General features: G+C 40.3%; 1 protein-coding gene across 2 annotated transcripts; it reads right to left on the reverse strand.

The window, feature by feature from the left end:
- Positions 1–454: 454 nt before the first annotated feature.
- Positions 455–22070, reverse strand: sdc4 (syndecan 4). 2 transcript variants are annotated; one of them, XM_067586162.1, is made up of 5 exons: positions 21763–22070; positions 4811–5036; positions 4649–4692; positions 4345–4543; positions 455–4203 (listed from the first exon to the last, which is right to left on the reverse strand). In XM_067586162.1, the coding sequence occupies exons 1-5, from the start codon at positions 21814–21816 to the stop codon at positions 4052–4054; spliced, it is 675 nt and encodes a 224-aa protein (XP_067442263.1). In that variant the 5' UTR covers positions 21817–22070; the 3' UTR covers positions 455–4051. The 2 variants fall into 2 exon arrangements, with proteins under 2 accessions (XP_067442263.1, XP_067442265.1); XM_067586164.1 differs by having other exon boundaries at positions 4811–5033; positions 21763–22069.
- Between the last annotated feature and the right edge of the window lie 1086 nt (positions 22071–23156).

The raw sequence follows: 23156 nt of genomic DNA on the forward strand, positions 1-23156 counted from the left end.
GCTGCGCTGTAAACAAAAACATCGGCTGCTTGTGTTGTTTTTGTGAGACCAGTAACTACGCATCATAACGACTGTTTTCTGAGCGTCAGAAGTCACATGATACTCGAGAAGCAACGAGTCTTAACGCGCTTCTCAACATTGGATCCTCTATAGAACATCAAATCAAGACAAAGACAACATTTTAAAATGTTAATGTGCATAAAAATAGCTTTATTTCCAATAATAAATCAGAACCTGCATGCAGAAACCAATGATTCATTGGCTTCTCCACTCCATTGGTGATTCACATGTGGTGTTTGTGACATTAAGCAGCAGAAACATACGTATCTCTCCCATGCTGACCGAGCAGACCTGGAGCCTGTTACCGTTTGAAATGATTTTCATCCTGTTTCACTCCCTTATTAAAAAAAAGACAATGAAATAGATTCTTTTGCTGAAATCTAATGAGTTACAGCTCTATCTGAGGGAGGAAGCTGATATCTGCACACATGCTTGAAGGAAGCATGTATCAGTATTTTCTTGATTAGATATTTTGTGTTTTTTGGGCCTTGAAACAAATATCAAGACGTTTCTATGACCAGCTGGCAGCTCCTGTAAGCAGAGACCTTGAATTTACAGAAGTGAATTTATCCCGTTTTGGCTTCCAACAGATCAACAAAATGTTTGAAAAGCAACAGTTTCAAGTGATAATCAGCTCCGGTCTGCTCCTGAACAACACGGCTCCTCGGCACAACATCCCCTGAACAACGAGATGAACACCAACCACATAAGCAATCCTTCTACAAACAAAAACAACCAAAAAAACACATAAATACAAAAGCAAAAAAAAAAAAAAAAGTCTAAAAGATAATAGAAACTCTTACAAAATAAAAAGTTTCAAAACTATTTGCCTCTGAAAATCTCAAACTAGTGTATATAAAACTTTTTGAAATCACATATACAACAGCTTAAAAAGGGGGAAAAACCCCAACCTGAAAGAAGGCAATAAAATAATTTGACAGTTAAATTAATACAAAAAAAAATAAAATAAAAAGGGAACAAGTTGATCTACTGGAGGAAAAAAATAAAAACACTGGAGAACAATGAGAGGAGGTGAGTTAGTATTCGCATCGGTATCAAAACACATTTACAGTAAATCACATGAACGTTACTGCGGGGAGACAAAAATAAAACAGGAAAAACAATTTGGCATTTAAATATTTGGTAGATATTTTTCGTTGCCAGGATGTGGCTAAGTACCAAGTTATTCTTTTTTTTTGTTTTTTTTTTTTTATTTTTACCTAATGACTATTTACAAATCCTTGGTAGAGCAGTGTGTGTGTGTGTGTGTGTGTGTGAGCGTCTAACCTGTTCATAATGGCTTCAGTGATTACTCATAGAAAACAAACTGTCTGCGTAGCTTATTGAGAGAATCGACCCCGTGATTAAAGAGAGAAAAAAAAAACAAAACAACAGATAAACTACCGGTTTCTCCGATTACAGAGCTTAAGATTCTTTTATCAGTGGACAAACATTGACTGGATCCATCATTAACTCCAAACATTTATATAAAAATGACTGAAACTGTCCTGTGAACAGAACGAGGCAGAGTTTATGTTACAGTTGGACATTTTCGAAACATATTTATTGACTTTCTGGCAGAGTTACAGTTAGCTGTAGACTGGAAACGGCTTGATTTTTCAGTTTCTTGGTCGCAATTGTTGAAAAAAAACAACTTTATAAATTTATGCATAAATTTGATTATTTTAAAGTCAGTCTATTGTCCAAAGCCGACAAAATCCACCTTCCCGCACTTTTAAAGTTCACTAATTAACACGATACATCGTATTTGTTGAATCAGTGAATGTTATGGTTTTACGTTGGTTCTGTCTTAAGAAACAGTAAAAAGCAAAAAACCAACTGGAACAAATGAACATTTTTAAAACTTTTAACTGTAGCTTAATATTTAAAACAGACAGACATGAACTCTCCACCACTAAATCATTTCCAAGAGAGAAGTCAGAGAGTGAGTTATCTGTTAATTATAAGCCTACTGTTAGCTTAGCTTAGCAGCTCTGTACAAAGTCAACAAAAACCACCGACCAGCACCTTGAAAGCTCACCGAATAACATGTTACGTCTTGTTTTATGTGTATAAAAACTAGAGAGTAAAAACATGTTGTGGTTTCATTTCCGTCTCTGATTTCTTGCTCAGAGCCAAGAAATTGTCATTTTTACACCTCAGTTTTTGTACAAAGTAAATAAACAAGCATAAAGAGGGCAGAGCCAGGCTAGCAGTTTCCTTCTGTTTCCAGTCTTTATGCTAAGCTAAGCTAAGCTAAGCTAAGCTAACTAGCGGCCGCTTGTAGCTTTATATCTCATCTAACTCCACCAAAAAAAGCTTCTTTTAACTTAAACGTGACTGTGAAAGAAGGTTGGCAGCTACAGTCGACATGTTGTTGAATCTTTGCTGGTTTCACACATGACTGAGCTGCGTGTGCGTGTGTGTGTGTGTGTGTGTGGAATGTAGGTGTGTCACCCTGCAGGAGCATGTTGGTTTGACTCCAGTCGAGTTCACCGTAATAACAGAAAACAAACCCTGGAGGAACCGTTATAATTATTATAGTGGTAAAACATCTTCCAGACTTTTGAAGTCAAACTGGCAGCAGAGGACAACAACACTTTACTCTGTGTGTGTGTGTGTGTGTGTTCTGGGTCATACAGTATTTGCAAATTCTTTTTTTTTTCCCCCCGGATTAGTTAAGCTCACTTATCCTGCGCTACGTGCCAGACTGACAGGACTTTCCCTGCATGAGGAGAAACAAACAAACAAACAAAAAAAACATGCCAGAAAGTTTAGACAGTAACAGAAAAATAAAGTCTTTCAAGGTCGTTTTAATGAACTCTGAAAATGTACAGAACATGAACTGAATGGTCTGGTGGGGAGGTGAGCTCTGCTCTGCTCGGCGTGTGCAGGCAGAAACAATGATTTGTAAATACTTCGACCCCTTTTGTCTTCTCAGGAGAACCAACAAAGAAGAAGCATTCACAAATATTGTAATTAAGGCGCCACAACCAGCACATTTCTTAATTCTTTAAAAAAAAAAAAAACACAAAAGAGAATTTATATCAGCCAATATATAATTATTCTGATTTTTTAAAACTCTAAAATATCAATATCGGCCTGAAAAATCATTGTAAATATTAAAGATTAGTTGTAACGGATGACATAAAAAGCAGAAGACGCAGTGTTATTGAGAGGTATCGTTTTTCAAGATTCAATCAATGTGAAGTTAATCGTCTCCCATCATGAAGGGAACTTTAATAATAATAATAATAAAAAAAAACGGACATTTCTGAAAATCTCTCTGCATCACAAGATCTTTTTTTTTTTTTTTTTAAATAAAAATGTTCATTTAAAAGTCATTTGCTACAGTAATGTGAGAAGCTGCAGTCCCAGGAAGACAAAAAAAAAACAAAGGAGAAGAAAAATAAAGGGAGGAGATAATAAATAACTGGACTGGATGTTAATGTGTACCATACTGAGACAATCATTGCACAGTGTTAGTGTTTTTAACTGGAAAGTGAACAAAGACAAAAAAAAAAAAGATGAGATGAGAAAGTTGTGTTGTTTTTTTCTCTCGATGTGGGGGGCAAAAAAAAAAAAAAAAAAAAAAAAAACACAAGACGAAATGAAAAATCACCGTGTACCGCAGATGAAATAGTCCACTCCTGTTGCTCCTTTTCTCCAAAAACCAGAGAGACACCGACGAAGCCTCTGATTGGTTGAGAGAGCACCAATAATATTAATCAGGTAGGAGGAGTCAGTCAATCGATTGTGTTGTTGGGGCTTCTCTCCTGATGTGTTTACGAGCGTCCGTCCTCCGACCGGCTGTGCGGTCAGAGGAAAAAGTGAGGAAGAGGAGGTATGATGATGATGATGATGATGATGATGATGATGATGATGAGGCACTGTGAGGCCAGGCGTTGGCCCTGATTGGGTTTTTTCGAGGGCTTTAAAGGGAGTGAGGTGTGTGTGTGTGTGTGTTTTGGGGGGGAGGAGGGGGGAGGGTCTATGCGTAGATCTCTGTGGTGGGCGCCTTCTTGTAGATGGGCTTCTTCCCCAAATCATAGCTGCCCTCGTCCTTCTTCTTCATGCGGTAGATGAGGAGGAGGATGAGGAGGACGGCGAACATCAGGCCGACGGCGCCGCCCGCGATGAGAGCTGGAAGAGACAGACGAGGGAGGAAAAAGAGATGTTAGACGATGTCAGCAAACATCCGGCGGTTACCGAGCAACGTTCATGAGTTTCTGTCCAGCTGGTGAGTGTTAGTTAACTCATCATTCTGTCGGGTTGCGTACTGACCTGCGAGGACCTCCGTCTTGTTAAAGATGCTGTCTTCGCCGGCGAGGGACATGAGGACGTTGGATGGGTAGTCCTCGCTGGCTTTCGGCTCGTTCCTCAGCAGAGGGATTTCGTTACTGTTCTTAACGATGTCCACCTCGTTAACGGTCGGCCGCGTGGGACGCTCCGCCTCCGGGATCTTGTTGACGTTGGCGTCAGGCTGAGGATGAAGAGAGAGGAAATGTGAGAACGCCGTCCTGCTGTTTCTACACGGTAAACAAACCGAGGTTTAAATGAACTGTTTTATTCATGAAGCGTTTCTCACCTTCGCTGACGGCCTGAGCTCTCGTTCAGGTGACTCGGTCGCTGCTGTGAAAGGAAGCAGATTCTTTATTTCATCTGAACGTCTGTATATTTGAGTTACAAATCAGATTTCAAGTTTAAATAAGTACATCTGAAATGTTGCAAAGTCTTTGTAGAGACCGACCTGTGTCACCGGATCCGGAGAAGTTGTCGTACTCGTCCTCGTCGTCGTACAGCGTGTCTGTGTAGTAATCGTCGTCATCGTCGTCCTCGTCTCCTTCGTTGTCTGTGAAGCCGAAGTCCGAGCCGTTCTGGGAGTCTCCTGAAGACTCCAGGTCGCCCGGGTGCGTCGACAAGGCAGCGGTCTGTGTGGTCTTCATGGGCATCCACGTCTCCGTCTCCCTCACCTGCTGGGACACCAGAGACAGAGCACGGGGGGGTCAGTGGGATGTCCGGAGCAACGATACTCAACACACAGCAGGAAAACAACAGTTAGAGTCTACAGTCGGCGCTGTGAGGCTGAGCGGAGGAACAGCTGAGGCTGATGGGAATGTGAGGAGCTTTGCAGGATTTTAGTCGTAAATTAAATAAATTTTTCATCTGATGATCCAGTTAAGTAAAGACAACTTGAGATGATTACATCAAATAAGCACGAATGTTTGCACCAAATTTCACAGCAATCTATGAAATAGTTGTTGAGATAATTCAGTCGGGACAAAAATAAAGAATAAAAAAAAAATATCCAGTTTGCAGTGTCTGTAATCACACTGGTAAACTACCGTCATCAGCAGACAACAGCACATTCAGTTCTTCACCAGCCATTACAGCAGGTAACCAGCCATCATCTGGACGTCCTTTTCTACTCTAAACCACAGATTTGTGCTCGCTGGAGGAGAAACGTCTCCCGTTCTGGACGCGCTGATCAGCAGAAAAACAGTTATTAGCGACTCTAACTGCCTGGTGGAGACGACCGGAGATCCTGACGAAACTAAACCTGCATATTAAAAAAAACCTTCATCCTCTGAAGCTGCTGTTTAGAGGAAAATGATTTAAAACTCATTCGTTTCTGTTTCACCACCAAAAACCACGATGTCTTCAAATCTGTCACCAAACCGTCTGTTATTGATACCGACGACGTGTTAATGTGGCACAAATACTCTGCAGTCTTCAGACATGCTAAACCTTTCAAAATAAAACAATGAAGACAATCAAAGGAAACATTATAAAAAAGATAAAGCAGAAAAAAGTCTCACAAAAATGGAGCCAGAGAAGATTTGTCATTATTGTTTGACAAATTATTAATCAACTATAAAACAGCAAAGTGATCAACAGAAAATAAACTAATTGTTTCAAAATATTTAATTTAAAATAAAAAAAAACAGCAAATATTCACATTTTAGAAGCTGAAATCAGGATTTTTGCTTGTTAAACATCTGCAGCAACTGATTAGTTTATTTAAGTCGATTGACAGAAAATTAATCAGCAACTATTCTGATAATTAGTCAAGTTTCAAACATAAAAAAAGCCTCAAAACGCTTCTCTAAACTGAATATGAGCCGATCAATCAACCTGATTTCTTCTAAACTGGAAGCTGTGAGTGAATCATGACTCGGCGAACGGCAGGAAACACACGACTAACTAACGTGAAGTGTGAAGAACAAAGTTCATGAAATCTGCATGAGGTAAAGAAAGCGTCTCTAATCAGTGTGAAGCTTAACATCCACCTCCTTTAATCACATTAACACACTTAATTTCATTGACCATTTGCTCTGTAAACAGCGTGAACGGGATTAAAAACACACACACACACCTCCATCAGCCTAATTACCATCTCAGCGCACACACACACACACACACACACACACACACACACACACTCAATCAGCATTAGAGCTTCATTAAAACAGAGGCCACTAATGTTCTCACATCTTTTTACTCAAGTTTATATTTGATATTATGTTTTCAGACACTTGAGATTAAACATTCTGTTTATCTGGTTGACATTTATGGATAAAAAGGACAAAATAGAAAAGAGAAGATGGTGCTAAATTTTCTTTTCTGTCACTATAAATCACCATTAATGACAAATATGTTGTGAACACCTTGTTGTCTCAGTGAAAACATGTTAAACCTGTCAGGCAGTAAATCAATCAACATACAGCTCAAACAATTAGTCGAATCATTCAGTTGAGTCGTCCAGAGAAGCTGCTGGAAGCAGAGTTAAAAGATTCAAAAAAAGGAAAGATTAATTGATTATCAAAATATTTGCTGATCTTTTCAGCCTTGAATCGATTCATCGCTCTGGTTGTTTGATTAAGAAAAAAGGAAAAAGTTCTCTGCTTCAAGATTTGTTTATTTTCTGTCTTTAGTCTTGAAGGTATTTGGTCGTAACTAAAGTTTTGGAGAAATTAACATTCTGACCATCTGATGGAGGATCATCAATGTTTCTGGGATTAATCATCTGGAAACCAGGATTATTTGTTCCACTTCTTGTGCCAATCCATCTTTGATAATTATATTAAATTATATTAAATGTATAATTAAAAGATTCAATGTGTTGGTCGGAGAAAAGAAGACATTTGTTTAGCCATAAATCTACTGAAATAAAGTGATGAATGATGTGGAGGTGTTCTCAGCCACTCAACCTCATTGATAAGTAAATTGATCACATGGCAGACAGACAGAGGAAACACGTGCCTACAGTTTGTGTGATGGGAAGCAGCCAATCACTGTGTTTGGTTTAATGGAAAGAAACAAAACTCCAGATACAAGAGAGAGCAGAGCACATTGGTTTTTTTCTTCTCTCCTCCATTTTTCAATGAAACCTTCCATTTACCGAGAACAAAAGCCGACCACAAAATCACGTTGGAAACATGCCTGGGCATCACCACAACATCCTCATTTACTCTCTCTCTCTCTCTCTCTCTCTCTCTCTCTCTCTCTCTCTCTATCTCTCCCTGTCAGACACAGCCAGTCCTTCTCCTCATAATTACTTCCATCTGAGTCTTGTCAGGGTCTTAATTTTAAGGGTTAACTGGTGGCTAAGCCTGCCCGGGGCCTCCCAGCATTATGTGTGTGTTCCCCGAATGCTTGGCATAGTAACGATGTGTGTTTGAAGGTAATCCTCTGCCTTTAAAAGAGAAGCCTATATGAGGAGGAGGAGGAGGAGGAGGAGGAGGAGGAGGAGGGAATGCCCCCCCCCCCCACCCATTGTAACTACACAGGGGGGGCTTCAAACAAGGGCGGCCATTTTACTGTGATTCCTCTAAGCGACAAGGTGAGCTGATGAAGACTCCCTGCTGTGTTTAGCAAACATTCACTCTTTCATTTATTCCTTTTCTTTCAGAAAACTAACAGTTTCAAAAAAGGAAAAAACCAAAGTCGTTGTAAATCCTGTGGAGATCGACACCATCTGTCATGTTGTAAATATGTTGAATGAATGGATTTTAAACTGCGTGTTATTCAACGTCGGTTGTATAAAAGTCGACAGTGTTGCGATATTTTTTGTCCAAACGGTTGATGTTAATGTTTCTGTTGGTTTGGTGAAGTTGGAGAAGCAGAATCTGGATATTTGACATATTTATCCATAACTTCAGCTAACTATTTCAACTTTTATCTAACTATTCTAACTTCCGTTTGTTTGCTAATTAGTTTTCATGGACTCTTGTAGCTTGTTAGATCAACTTCACATCAATTTCTTATCTGACTTGTGTGTTAATTTCCCTCCTGAACACAAATATGTGGACACATTTCCAGTTTAATTTTCATATTAGTTCAACATCCCACATTTCCCAGCGGAGGCTGTGAGTCACTGCTTCATTATGTCCTGGTACGTGACCGGTGGAGAGTGTGTATCTAGTCTTAAATCCTAAAATGGTGACTAGTGGCACTTTATTTCCTCACTGCCGTTCAGATGGGAGTCTGCTGCTGTGATGTGCTGAAACAAGTCGGGTTTATTCACTGAAGTACGGCGGCATGACTCATTCATTCAAACAGCTTTTCTTTCCCGTAACACTGAGATTTTACAGTGCTGTGAAATATCGTGCCCCAAGGCAACTTTTACTATGTACTACTACTTTTTTCAATCAGCTTCTTACTATTTCTTACCATCTTACATGAATATTTTCTGCCAATTTTAAAAGGGTTTTATTTTCTGTTAATTAACCAGCAGCTATTTTGATATTTACTTAATAGTTTTAGACATTAAGTAGAACATCATATGTCCCTGATCTTTAAGAAACATGGACATGAAACGGCTCTAAAGCAGCAGCGTTACAGTCTTACAGGCTGCTGAAACTTGTCCCAACAGGCCAGGTTTATTCAGCAAGACAGAGGAGGAAAAAAAAGGATCAAAAGCTTGAGAATTTTTTTGTTATGTTTAAAGTAAAGATGGCAGCCCACTGAAGTTACTATCAGATGTGGGGGGGGGGGGGGGGTAGTCCATCTTTACTATATTCTCCCAGGAAGCGAAGCCAGGATGGGATTCAGGCCAAGTCCCACCGAGTCTGCCGGGGACAAAAACAAGCTGTTCCAAATCCAAGAATGTATTCAGGGACGACACAACAGAGCGGATGAAACCGGAAGTCTCCTTTTTACACAAATAATAAAAACTGTATTCTATAACAGAAGACTTGTGTGGTACTCTGTTATTGTGCGAATAGAACAAAGATATGCATGCGTTGTCCAAAAAAAACAAAACATTTAAGCCAGTACAGACAGTGAAAGAGCTTGAACAGTAGTTATGTAACCAACATGACTGAATGAGGGTCTGTCTGGTTCGTTAAACTCAGCTCCATTCAGTCATGGAGGCCTGTTGGCCAACTATTAAACTGTTGTTTTGATCAGCATTTATTTGGTGAACGATTGACAAAAAAACTGTAAAAGCAGAACTGAAACAATTAGACGATCGACAGAAAATTACTTCACTCACTCTGTAAGTATAAAGCACTAAATTACCCAGCATCATAACTGCCACATAAATTATGACGCTCTCATATGCAGCTTAATGTGATCACAACAAAAAACAGCCTTAATGGGCTCAACAACACAAAGTGCTTTAAGAAGGAAACCACAGAACAGCACAGAGGCTAACCAAACATCCAGCTCATGATCATCTCTCCAACAACATTTCCTGAAAATGATGGTTAGAGGAAAAACTAACAAAGTTCTTGGGCAACCATTTTAAACGCCACTTATGACCCCAACAGATCACCATTTTGTCCTCCCATCAGTGATTCACAGCCTCATTTATTTTCTGACTAATGTGCGGCAGCTGATAAGCAGCTGGATGTGGATCACAGCCAAAAACCAAAAAAAGATTTCCAGCAAACCGAATGGTTAAAAACGGAAAGAAGCAGGAAATATTATTTGCGGTAGTGACGCAAAAACCTGCAACAGTCCAGACGTATCGGCATGGAGGTCATTCCTTTCTCAGATACACCGTTGTGACCGTGATACCTGTTCTCAGACGAGACTTCAAACAGTGATTATCAGTTCAGATAATCTTTTATGTGGGACTCTTGGTCTGAACCGCAACAGTCAGTCATCCAACGGCTAAACAAAGCTGCTCTTTGTTTAATGAAAGCCTCTTAATTGCAGAGCTCATTTGGCATCGCTGTGTCAAAGCAAAAAAAAAAAAAAAAAAAAAAAAAAAACACCCACGAGACTGAAGCTATCCAACATGTGACCTCGATGTCATCAGATCTGACAAAAAAACCAGGCCTGATCGACACATTAAAACTCACTGAAAGCCATGGTATGTAGTAATGTGATCAAACCGCATGAAAACCAGAAAGTATTCACATTTAGGAAGCTGGAACCAATGAATTTTTACCAATTTTGCTTCCATACCATATAATAAACTAATAAAAACACCCTTCAAATTCTTCTTTTGGCTACTTCCACTGTGACTTCATAGTGTAGCGTCAGATTTAGGAAACTCCCTCAGCTGGTAAAAACACTAAAAAGTGGTTGTTTCCTGTCCCGTCCGTCCCGTCCTGTTTATCCTGCCCCATCTCAGCATGGAGGTCCTAAACTTTCCAGTTACCAATTGTCCGCATTCACTGAAAAGGCAGTCTGTCAAGACACCCGCCACCCAGCCTTTGGGTCTGTCCCTTCCATTGACACCAAACAATGCCGGTGGATGCCTCGAGAGCATATCAATGACCAAGGTAACCAGGGATAAGCCTCCAGCAGCCTCCCTTCATTAAACTGGAGAAAACAATCCCTCCATCTGCCGACACAGAGAGAGGCATCTGGTCCATTCACACGGCGGCGTGGAGGAGGTACAAAGTATGAAAAGACCCAAAAAGAAACACCAGCACGCAGGAATGTGCTTCCTTATTCTTTGTGATGTCGGACGTCTCTTGACCTCTTCGAGAAAAAAAACCAAAAAACAGTTGTAGTTTTCTAACAATCTTCCACGTGATGTTCAGCTGCCTTTTTGGCCGGAGCAGATATGGTTTAAAAAAAAAAAAAAAAAAAAAAAAGGTATAAAAGATCTCAACCTCCTTTCCCTCCTTCCTTGTGTTTTCCTCGTCCTTCACCTCTTCACATTTCACTCCCTCTTCATTTCCCATCCTGTTTTTCCAACTCCCACCCTCCCCCCTCCCCCCTCCCCCTTGCTGTGGTGATACTTGAACCAGCAGGATTTGCACCATGTATTGTGTCGCCTGATCTGCTTGTAAGATGCACTTCTGACCCCCCTGACGTAACTCTTCACAGACTCATTTCAGGAGTCCAAGTCCTCTAGTTTATAGTATCCAAAGAGCCCCATAAGAGTCTGGTGTTTGTGTTTGATTCAGAGCGCAGCGTCATTCTCTCTCCTACAAACAGTCCCCTCACATAGCCTGGAAACCACTGAGCGACTCTTTCCATTATGGGCCTCATTTGTGTGATGAGTTCCAGTGAAGTCTATGTGTTTATCAAACACACACCTACTGTGTTCCCTGCAGTTTGCTGTGACAGCAGAGCTCTACATTCCTTCTACCTGCTCCCCGTCTATCTATAGCAGCGTTTCCACCTATCAGCACCATGCCAGACTCTATGGCAACACAGCCATCAACGTACAGGTAGCGGAGGCGTCAATGTATGACGAGGTAACTGGTGGAGTTTTCATTGTAGACTTTGGAAACACACGTCTGTGATAATACGTTAACCTTGAGGTCAATCAAACATTTTGTCCACTTCAACTCTAACAGTTAAGTGAAAATGAGACCTGAATGTATCTAACTCTCTGTCTAGGTCTCATATCTGGGAGTAGTCATGATTACTAATTTGATCAATCAGCTACATGTTGAGTCAATCAGGGCTGTTCTTTCTTTATTACAAAAACAAATATTACTCACTAAAATGAGTAATATTCAACTCTAACAACCTGAGCCATTTGTCTCCTATGAAGCTCTGCTCCTCTGACTCTTGTAGATAAGACAGAAGCTGCGCAGACGGAGCAGCTGTGCAGCAGACTGCGTTGATTCAGCCTCCACTGATAAGCGTAATTGAGTTTTGATGAGCGCCTCCTGAGGAAACGTCGCTGGTCTTATCGTTACGGCCTTTATTGGTCACTTCCTGTCCTCCGATGAAGCCATCATGCCATGTCAATTGGATGATTCTCCCCCCCGTTATTACCAAATCCATGACTGATGGACAAATAAGCCGAATGCCTGTGAGCCAAACTCTTACAGAAGCTTCTCTTAATGTCTTCCCTTCTTCTCTCTTTGATGTCACTCCCTCAGGCAAACATATCGCTGCCTCGGATCAAAAAGACATTACAGCCCAGTAGACTAAATGGAAAGCTACTGAGGAGGTTATTATCAGCTGAAGGATCAGCTCGAAGCTTTAAATGGCAGGAAATAATATGAAAGAGCAAAACAGGAAACATCCATCTAAAGACAGATCAACTCAGTGTTTAATAAAAGTCTCTGAGAAGAAGCATGAATATGAATTATGCCACAAAACAACTGACTTATTTATACTATTTAAGTCGTTTTAGACACGTGTCCGTTCATGAAGAGTTGGTCACAATATCTCCCATTCTTTACCAGTTGGCCCTGAATAGCTGTGGGTCATTACACCAGTAAACATCCTCTAATTTGAATTAATATAAAAGTAAAAAAGACTCCATTTAGTGCTGTTTATTATCAAATATCTGCTGATTAAGTGGATGAATCGTTGCAGTTTTAGCTTTGCCAGTTTGTACATAAAGTCTCCTGTCTGCTTGAATTACAACTGAAACCATATTAAAGTTTGTTCTGGCATTGATTAACAAACTGCAATGTTTAATGACACTTGACTAACAGATGTGTCACTTGTGTTATCGGTTAATGTTCAACTTCATCCAGTACACGTTGGCCTGACTCACTACCAGTGATAATGGGGATTTTTCCTGTCTGTCTTTCTTTCTTTGGGATTATGATTTTGTAATGTTTCCCCTTCAAACCCTGCCCTCACACTCAGAGAGGTCCTGCTGCTGCTTAGATTTACTCTGCTCAACTTCACTCAGATAAACTCTACTTCAACAGATTTCCAGCTTCAGCTCAGGCTGCTCGTCAAACGTCTGCTCTCAAATTTCTGCTCTTGGATTTTTTTTATCCAACAACCCCGTCGAACTCCCCGACCAGTAGAGCGCCAGGTGTATTATTGACCAATGAAATGATCCCTGCCTCCTTGCTGGTGTGTTCGCTCTACTTCTCACCAGGTTCATCCACTCCTGCTCTCCAGAGCTTTTTATAAAATCTGAATCAATAATAACTAGCAAAGGAAGGAAATGTTACAGATCAACCTGCTGAGGAAATATGTCAGCTGTCTTTTAAAACAAAAATACCACATACAAGGTTTTGTGATTTTTAGCTTCTCAAATATGATGAATTGCTGCTTTTCTTCATATATGGGCCAGGGCCAGGGTTAGGGGTTAGGGTTATAGGGTTAGGGTTAGGGTTAAACGGGACATTTAAGGGTTTTTGGACTTTTGGTTGTCACCTTTGGTTTTCGGGGGAAACTGATGGACATTTTTCACTGTTTGTGATTTAAATGATTAATGGAGAAGCTAATAATTAGTTACAGCTCTAAGAACAAGTGAACACACTACTAACCTCAAAGTCTCTTAGCTACTTGTTGTTCAAATGTAATTTCAGATCTATGGTGACACAACTGGAGAATATTTTGTTGCTTGTGGTAATCAGACATCAGCTAATGATTTCATTTTTCAAACAAAAATGGCAAACATGTCAGCTTTTCTCTGTTTTAAATCATGTTAGGCTGAATATCTTCAGGTTTTGGACTGTTAGTCAGACAAATAGACATCTGAAGATCTGAGAAACTGTGATGTGTGTTTGTTCAGAACTTTTAGACATTTTGTACTGTCTGCATAATAATCAACAGAACATAATCATTAGTTGCAGCCCTAATTTAAGGTCTAAAAATACAATAGAAAGTCAGCGTGTGTGTGTGTGTGATGGAGTGTATGAAGCTGTGCGGTGATGTTGAGTTTGGCAGACTGAGGAATGCGTCTCTCGGTGTGGGTCAGCTAAGTAGCCGGGACCTCGGCTCCACAGTCAGCCACCACATTCCTGTCTTCTCTACAATGAAGCCAAGACTCTCTGTACACTCACACAGAGAGACAAACACACAAAGAAGAGCTCCGGCCCGAGCCACCGAGGACCGCTGCTCTGGTTCCTCCAGGTACGAGATCAGACCGCGACGTCCTGCGGCGAGGTGGTTGATTTACAGGAAAGAAATTAACCCGTAAGGGAAGTTATGCTTGGTTATTTTTGTGGCTATTTCATGGTAAAGCTCTTCAGGTGAAGTGTTGTTCTGTGGAAACAACAACCTCTAGCAAAACAACCTTATTTGACCTCATTTCTGTCAGACATACAGACACAAACACACAGCAGACATCAGAGAGCCTGCGGGTGGTACGGGGGGGGGGGCTTTCCCCTTATTCAGACATCCTCCCTGACAAACGAGCTCGTGCCCTGCTGTAGGGCTGCGACCCATGATCAGCTTCATTATCGATTAGTCTGACGATTTCATTCAAGTAATCATTTTGTCTATAAAAGAAAAGCCGTTATAGTTTAACAGTCCAAACCCCAAATATATTCAGTTTACTATCACAGAAGAGAAGGAAGACTAAAGACGCTGAGAACGTTTCCTCCTGATCGACTGATCACACGCAGCAGAGATCATAGAGCTTTTGGGTGGTACGAGGGTTTACTCCTTTATTCAGACATCCTTCCTGACAAATGTGTCTCAATAATACAGTAGCTCTTTGATGTGGTGTGTGTGTGTGTGTCCCTGTATTAATGTGTGCATCACAGTGTGTGTGGGGTCTACCTCTCTCTCTACATTAGACCACCACTGGCTCCCTTCAGTCAGCCCATGTGGGCACCACAGTCACTGAACCTATTGTCAAGCAACAGAGGCCACCTTGTCCGCTTCAAATCCAAATAATTCAGCTGTGATTAACTTGTGATAGTGTTCGGCCTTTATGTGTGTGTGTGTAGCAGTGTTCTGTCTGTCCAGAGACCGTCATGTTTTATTGGTTTTCGGGGAGAGCCGTGTGTTCTCAAATGCGATGTCATTTATTACCCTTGAGGATCATAAACAAATTGTTTCAGCTGTGTTTTGAATATTTATGTAATTTTCTCCCCAACTGTTAAACTAGTTTTTTTAAACATGTTTGTGTCCACCTGGTGAATGTCAGTCCAGTATTCTCTCTCTTTTAGCTCTGTTTTTGCTCGCTACCAATTGCAGGTAATGTACAGCTGCTTTTTACAGCTTTTTTACTCTGAAAACGACGCTATGAGACGCTGAGAGTGAAGCAAAACAGTAAAGTTGCAGCCGGACAGATAAACAATGAGCTGAAACTCACTATAAAGCTCCGAGAGGAGCTGCAGATAATTCTCTGTAGGTTCATCACTACGAGTCAAACACGTTACACACTGACAGCTCAGACATTGTTATTGTGAAAAATAATCAATTGTAGCTGCTTTAAGTCAAAAATAATGAAGACAGCGTGCTGCCACACACACCTACTGAGCTCAAAGACATGCTCATAAACCTCTGAGATACAGAAGAGCATGATAGGAAGGTTAAAAGTCCACATAGCCAAGATTTATACAAGAGTTAACATGCAATCATACAGTGTGCAAACCTGTAATAAACTTGACTGTGTCTCAAAAGTCTCTTTATGTGTGAACATCTTCAACAAACAGCCCTGAAACATCGTCACATTACAGACAGAAGCAGTCAGTCAGTATTATGGGGATATCTGATTGTGTTGCCTAGCATCAGGGTAGATCATTTTGATTATTACATTTCATGCAACCGCTCCATTCTTCAAGTCAGATACATCTGTTCAGCTCTGGGAGAAGAGTGCATCAGCGCTGATAGTTGCTAACCGTCTGGCTTCAGGCCGGGAAGAAGCATCTGTCAGAGTATGACAGGGTGTCCTGGGACAGCAGAGGCCCACATCAAACGGCCTCCCTCCAGGCTCAATCATACATTTCCTGATGGAAACACAGCCGGGCTCATATTGCATGTTCTGCGGTTCTCTATATTTTTACTCGTCCATCACAAAGCCACAACAGCTTTTCTTTGAAAGACAGAGGGAGGTGGCGTTAGGCGTGTTTCCCAGGCTGTCAACGTAAAATCTCAGGATGCTTCCGACAAACAAAACTCAACATGTAGAAAAGCAGAAAAAAATGCCAAACATTTGATGATTCCAGTTTCCCAAATGTGAAAATCTGCTGCCAAAAATTATCAACATCAGAGAAGCTGAAACTATGAAGTTTTGCTTGCAAAATCATTTAAACAACAATCGAAGTTCCTTCAGATTAATTTTCTGCCAATCAACTAATCAATCATTCAACTAATTGTTGCAGCTGTAGACTAAAAGACAAGAGAAGCACAAGCTGAAAGTAACAAAAGAAGAAAAACTAGACTTTTAATTAATTAATCTGCCAGTTATTTTCTCAATTAACAGACTGATCGCTGGGTCTATGAAATGCTAATGTTTAACAAGCTAAAACCAGAGAAAGTTTGGTATTTTTGCCTATAAAACGTCTGAAACGATTACTCCATCACCACAATAGTTTCCAATTAATTCTCCTCGGTTCAATTAATCATTGCAGCTCTACTGCTCCGACGGCTGCAGGCTCAACTTTAACTACAAAGTTGCTCCAACAAAAAGACTCCAGAAACTGTTAGATGAAAGTGATATAAGCAGGAAAGGAGGGGTTTTTATGGTCGACTTCTGCCCTGAATGTATTCATATAGTTCCCGTTACAACTGCCAGAATATGTAGCGGTTGAAAGGAGGTGGAGGGAGGTGGAGGAAAGGGGGGGGAGGAGGGAAATCAGACTCTCGACTGCTCTCCATCACAGGCAGGAAGGACAAAAACCTCCTCTCTCTCTCTGTGCCAACATTCCACGGCCCAAAGGGATTTTATAGACCAGCGGACAGCAATGCAGGAACCATTATTACATCCTAGTGATACTATTTATCATGCTCCCTTCTTTTCACCGCACAAGCTTTCAGTGCACCCCGTCATGCAAAAGAGACACACACACACAAAAAAAAACTTCCTTAAAAAAAAAGAAAACCTCTGGCTCATTCTGGTGCAAATGATTGGGGGGCTAAATGCAAAACCAGTCACATTCCAACAAGATATAACAAATGGACTCAGCCTCCAGGCTCCAAAGGCAACAAGCTGAGGTTTGGTGGTGCAACATGGATTAACTCCGGGGGCAAAGAGGATTTTTTTTTCCTACCCTGATTAACCACCACAGTTGCCCCCACAAGCACATTTAGTAAATTAAGGTGCTCTGACGTTGCTAATTGAGATGAAAACCGTAAAACAGCTTGAAGAGATCTGCGTTTGTGTGCCTTTTATTTTTTTTTTTAAAAACACAAGCACTTACTGTACTTTCCTATCTTTCAACTCTCATTCGAGACGTGTGTGTTTGCATGTGTGACCATACATGGGCAGAAAATGCTGAGGTCAATGGAAAAAAAAAAAAGGGTTTGTTTGGCTTGGTCTATCTTGGACTAACTGATAAAACTGTACAAAAAAAAAAAAAAACAGCCTCTGAAACATCTACCACAGGCAGCGATAGACTTCGCTAAATGAGGCAATAACTTCCCAGAATTGAGAAATTAATCGTCCCTGGGCATCCTGTTGATAAGACAGCCGACTCAATGCATTGATAAAAACATTCCGATCATGCCTGCGGCTCCCCAAAAAAAAAAAAAAAAGCCCTTTTTTGCATTCAGAGCTGGCTGTATTGTCAGGTAAAGGAACATTGTTATCGATTAGCTGGGAACGCCAAACCCACATTCCAATAATGACCTCAGTGGGTAGAGAGAAGAAAAGGCTGCAGGGAGGGAGGGAAGGATTGTCATAGCTCAGAGGCTAAGTATCCATCAAAGGAAAGAGTAGCAAAAAAAAAAAAAAAAGAGAAAAGAAAAGAAAAAAGAGGGAGAAAAGCCGCTGAGGGCCTTACTGAGGAATGACAACTGATCACAGAGACAGGCTGAGTGGAGACTAAACTACAGATTATCTTCATTATCAATTAATCATCTGGTCTATAAATATCACAGTAATCATTCCTAAACTCCAAGGTGACTTCTTCAAATGTCTCATTTAGTCTCACAAACAGTTCAAAACCTCAAAGTATTCAGTTCACTGTCATAAAATACTAAAGAAAAGAAGCTGGACTGATGAATTTTTGCTTGCAAACTTACTTAAATGATGATTAAAGTTGCTGCAGCTTCATTGAAATCATTATTGGATTATCAGAGTTACTGTCCAATTAATTCTCTAATTGATTAATCGATGCAGCTTTAGAGTATATCCCGGTGGGAAAGCTGTAGGTGTAGCCACGCTAGGCTAGCTCGCAGCCACCCAACGGAGGAAAGGAGTGTCTCTTATGAAAAGGCCCCGGGGCCCTATTGAGATCCCTCCGAGTGTGCAAAATCCCCAAGAGGGCCGGTCAAGGTCACCAAAGGTCACATTCCAGAGAGGAAAAAAATCAAAAAGAAGAAGAGACAAGATGAGGGAGAATGAGCAGAAGCTCTGAGGAATGCAGCAGATAGTGACGCCAGCGACATGCTGCTGGACAGAAGCGGCAGATGAGAGTTCAGCCCCTTCGCTTCAGGATCAGAGTCCCGAGTGTTTCTGGCTTCACATGGGAAATATCACTGTGTCACAATATGTCATGCTGAAGCATGTGATAGCTTTCAAACCCTCGCTGCCTTTTTTTTTTTTAGTGTAAACTGATAAATGTCAGGCATGTAGTCAAACCTAGAGTGACCAGTAAAGTCAGCGTTTTACTGCTTTCCACCTTCTCGCACCATTTGTACTGACCAACTGGGCTAACTGGGGGGGGAGGCGGGGGGGGGAATGTTTGTGTGTGGGTGGCATCCACACAACCTGTATTAGTACTCCAGTACACACAGCTACAAGTTCATGTTAAAAAGCAAAGAATATGAGGATGGACGTAACCGACAGCCTCGTCAATGCAACTGGTGGTTTGTGCTTTCACGCTGATAAATGCTTTATTTAATCAATATCTTCCTCTATTAATCCACTGTGTTCTAAACTTTTAAAAACCCTTTTTATTAAATGTTACTGCAAAGTTTATTTCCACTTCCTCTATGTTGTAATTGTTACTCTTTAACATGTATATACACATACATCTCTCTCCATTTACACAACACTGAAGAAGCTACAGGCCAACTTCTACACACAAAACAGGTTAGTTGCCTGTGTGACCGCCACCACATAAACCCACACACAGAGCCCCCCCCCCCCCCCCCACACACACACACACACACACACACACACACACACACACACACCATCACATGGCAAATCTGTCCTTTGCATATTAGGGCAGGTCTGGGTCAACCCATGACATTCTCAGGTGTTTGAATAACACATGTTGCACAATGAAGAAACAAGGCTTGTGTGACAGAAGGACACCAAACAGGACAACAGCCTGACTTTAAACTTTAGAAAATGCTGGTTAACAGAGCAGAAAAGTGATACAGTGATAAAGAGAAAGCCCACATGAATAGGGGTTTTTTTTCTGTCAAATCAAGATGGGTCACACCCTAGAAATAATTACAGCATATAACTCCTAAAAGTCATAAAAGTACACATGGAAACCCTCCGGTGTCTCGTGAAATAACGTGGGTATATGTCAGCCGCTTCCAGCTCGGTGACGCTGCTCGGTACACAAATTCTTCTGAGGTTAAGTCAGACTTTCACAGCACAGCAAGACGCAGTTCAACTTTTCCCCAGAGGATCAGTGCTTCATGAAGCAGAGTCTTCTGACGGACATCTACTGAGAAATTCAACATTTTAGATGCTAAGAGAATGATTATTCTCATCTTAAAGTTTCATGATTGTTGACTGCATCAAAATGTCACAACAATCAGCCAGAATAAAAGACACTTAAATCCTACAGTAGGGCTGCAACTTCAGATTTATATTATTGATTTGTTAGTAAATATCAGAAAATATTAAAAGTGTCCATCAGTGGCGTAGGTGATGACATCAGATGTCTTGTTTTGTCCGACTAACAATCCAAAACCCAAAAATATTCTGTTTACAAAGATATAAAATAAAGAAAAGCAGAAAACTCTCACGTTAGAGGAGCGTTTGTAAGCACTTTTTCTTTAAGATAACTTAAACGATTAATCAATAGATTATTTTTCTGGCAATCAACTAATTGATTGATTGTTGCGGCTCTAATCTACAGTATAATATGCAGCAACGTTTAAGAATAGAGGGAGAAAGTTGTAAGAAGTACTCAGATCCTTTAAGTAAAAGTACCAATACAATAACGTAAAAATACTCTATTACAAGTAAAAGTCCTGCATGAACAATCCTACTACTGCTACTACATAATACTACATAAGTATTATGAGCTTGATGTAGTTAAAGTATTGCAGTAAAAGTAGTGGTTTGGTCCCTCTGACTGATATATTATTATATATGACATCATTAGATTATTAATAGTGAAGCATCAGTGTTAGAGCAGCATGTTACTGTTGTAGCTGCTGAAGGTGGAGCTAGTTTACACTACTTTATATACAGTTAGCTAGTTTAGTCCAGTGGTTCCCAACCTAGGGGTCGGGGCCCCTCCAAAGGGTCAGCAGATAAATCTGAGGGGTGGTGAGATGATTAATGGGAGAGGAAAGAAGAAAAAACAAAGTTCTGATACACAAATCTGTTTTCAGTTTTTGGACTTTTTCTCTAATCTTTGGTTTTTGCTGAAATATTGGATCATTTGAACATTTATTGAAATCAAAGCATGTGAGAAGTTTAGAGGGAAAAATCACTATTTGGTGGAGCTGTTAACAACTCATAGACATGTGAAATGTGACCCCGACTACACACTGCTTTTTGTAAGACGTCAAAAGCCAAAAAGGTTGGAAACCACTGGTTTCATCTTTAACAATGTGTTGTATTTTAAAAGCTTGTTATATTATCCATTGTGTCAAATCTTCATCTGAAAAGTAACTAAAGCTGTCAAATAAATGTAGTGGAGTAGAAAGTACAATATTTCCCTCTGAAATGTAGAAAGTAGCATCACATGGAAATAATCAATTAAAGTATAAGTACTTCAAAACTGTACTTAACAACAGTACTTGAGTAAATGTACTTTCCACCACTGAAATCAAACGTGTGCTCTGGCTTGTTGATCAAAAAGAGTCATTCATGTAAAACGAGCAGCCCAAATGTCCCATCAGAGGCAGGAAAAGTGACTCTGCAGCTTCCCCCCATCTGGGCCCCAAACTGGATAATAGCAGCGGGCTGTGGATGCCTGAGTGTCCCTCTCCCCCCCAGCCAACACTCCCTCCCTCCCTCCAGCCCTAAATCTAACCATGAAGGTAGCTGGATATCAACACTGAGGCTGTGTGACTGTGTTACCTACTTTATACCAACTTTATTTGTATGTTTGAGCCTTAAAAGTTTTTTTTTTTTAAAAACAACAGTTGGTCTCTTTGACGTTAAATCACAGCTATCTGAGTCGCGGTTAACGTGAGCTAGCGAAGCCGGTACAACCGAAGAAAACTCAGCGTTTTCAGACTTTTATCTCACATTTAAGAAATGTAAAGTAAACAACTTACCGACTCTGAGAAAACGGAGGCAGATAAAATCAACACGAGGCAAAGGTGGAGCATGGTGGTCCTTTCAGGTAACAGTTACGTTAACGTTAAAAGTTTAAATTAAAAGCCGTTGGACGTTAGCTTTGTGGTTAATAACTACACCGGTGTCTCTTCAGGTATAGTTGCTCCGCAGCGGTGTCCCGATATAGTCCAAGAAACGTACAAATAGTTCACCAGTAGTTCACCAGTTGTTCACCTTTATCACCATTAACGTCTCTTTATCGGTAACGTCTTCTCTCTACTGTGTCTGCGCGACTTAACTGCAGGCGCTCGAGCCGATCTCGGTTTATATAGTAACTCCCCAGCTCTCCTCCAATGGCTGACGAGCTGCTCTGTGACGTAGCTGCTACATAGCCACATATATGCATACTTACCGTAAGTCACGTTCAACATTCTTTCCTGAAACAAGCGGAGCATTTAATTATAAAACGAGGGCTATCCCCGAAGACTTATCCCCGCTAATGAAAAAGGAAAGAACCTTTTGATGATATTGACATTATGAATGCTAAATACAACAATAAACATACGTAATACATTATATGAAAGAAGGGGGGGGGGGGGGATTACACAATATATATATGTCCAACAAATCTATATCTCTCTCACTTTATAAATGATTTTGTATTTGTTATGTACAAAGTGTAATCGTTTTCTCAAAATAATATATTGTAATAGAATATTTGCAGTTATTTACATAATTGCAGTTGTCTCTTTCTCTCTTCTCAACATATTAGAGTTAACGTTATGGTCCTATCTTTATTCTCTGTTACCATAATTTTCTTATCTCATTTGTTGTTGTTTTTTTATGATTAATGTGACTTTCTTTTCCTTGTTTTCCTTTTTCTTGTTTCCCTTCTCTCTCTCTCTCTCTCTTTCTCTCTCTCTCTCTCTATCTATCTATCTATCTATAGGCTCAAGAATATTAAATTTGGTTATTAATAGACATTAAGCGTGACACACAAGAAAAAAGTTATGTTTATCTCCACTAATTACACGATAACAAGCTAATAACAAGCTAATAATTAATCATTTTTATAACAAACCATTTGCCAACAAGCCACAGTGTGTGGCAGCCTGACAGACTCTGATTAAAGGTGATTTTTTTCCCAACAGAGAACAATGGACTTATGTTTAACACTAGTTTACGACATCATTTTGTTTTGTGGGTGTCCACATACTTTTGTCCATGTCATGTATAATAAAATAACCCACTTTAAGCAACAGCCTTCATTAGTCACATGGTTTTTCCACAATGGTAGGAGTCAAAATGTTATTTTTAAAAGTGAAGTACAAAAGTTTCTATGCACTGCAACCATGAAATATGATAAAACTCAAATTACAAGCCAAACAATCCA

The sequence above is a fragment of the Thunnus thynnus genome, chromosome 4 (assembly GCF_963924715.1).
Source record: "Thunnus thynnus chromosome 4, fThuThy2.1, whole genome shotgun sequence".
NCBI classification, from domain to species: Eukaryota; Metazoa; Chordata; class Actinopteri; order Scombriformes; family Scombridae; genus Thunnus; species Thunnus thynnus.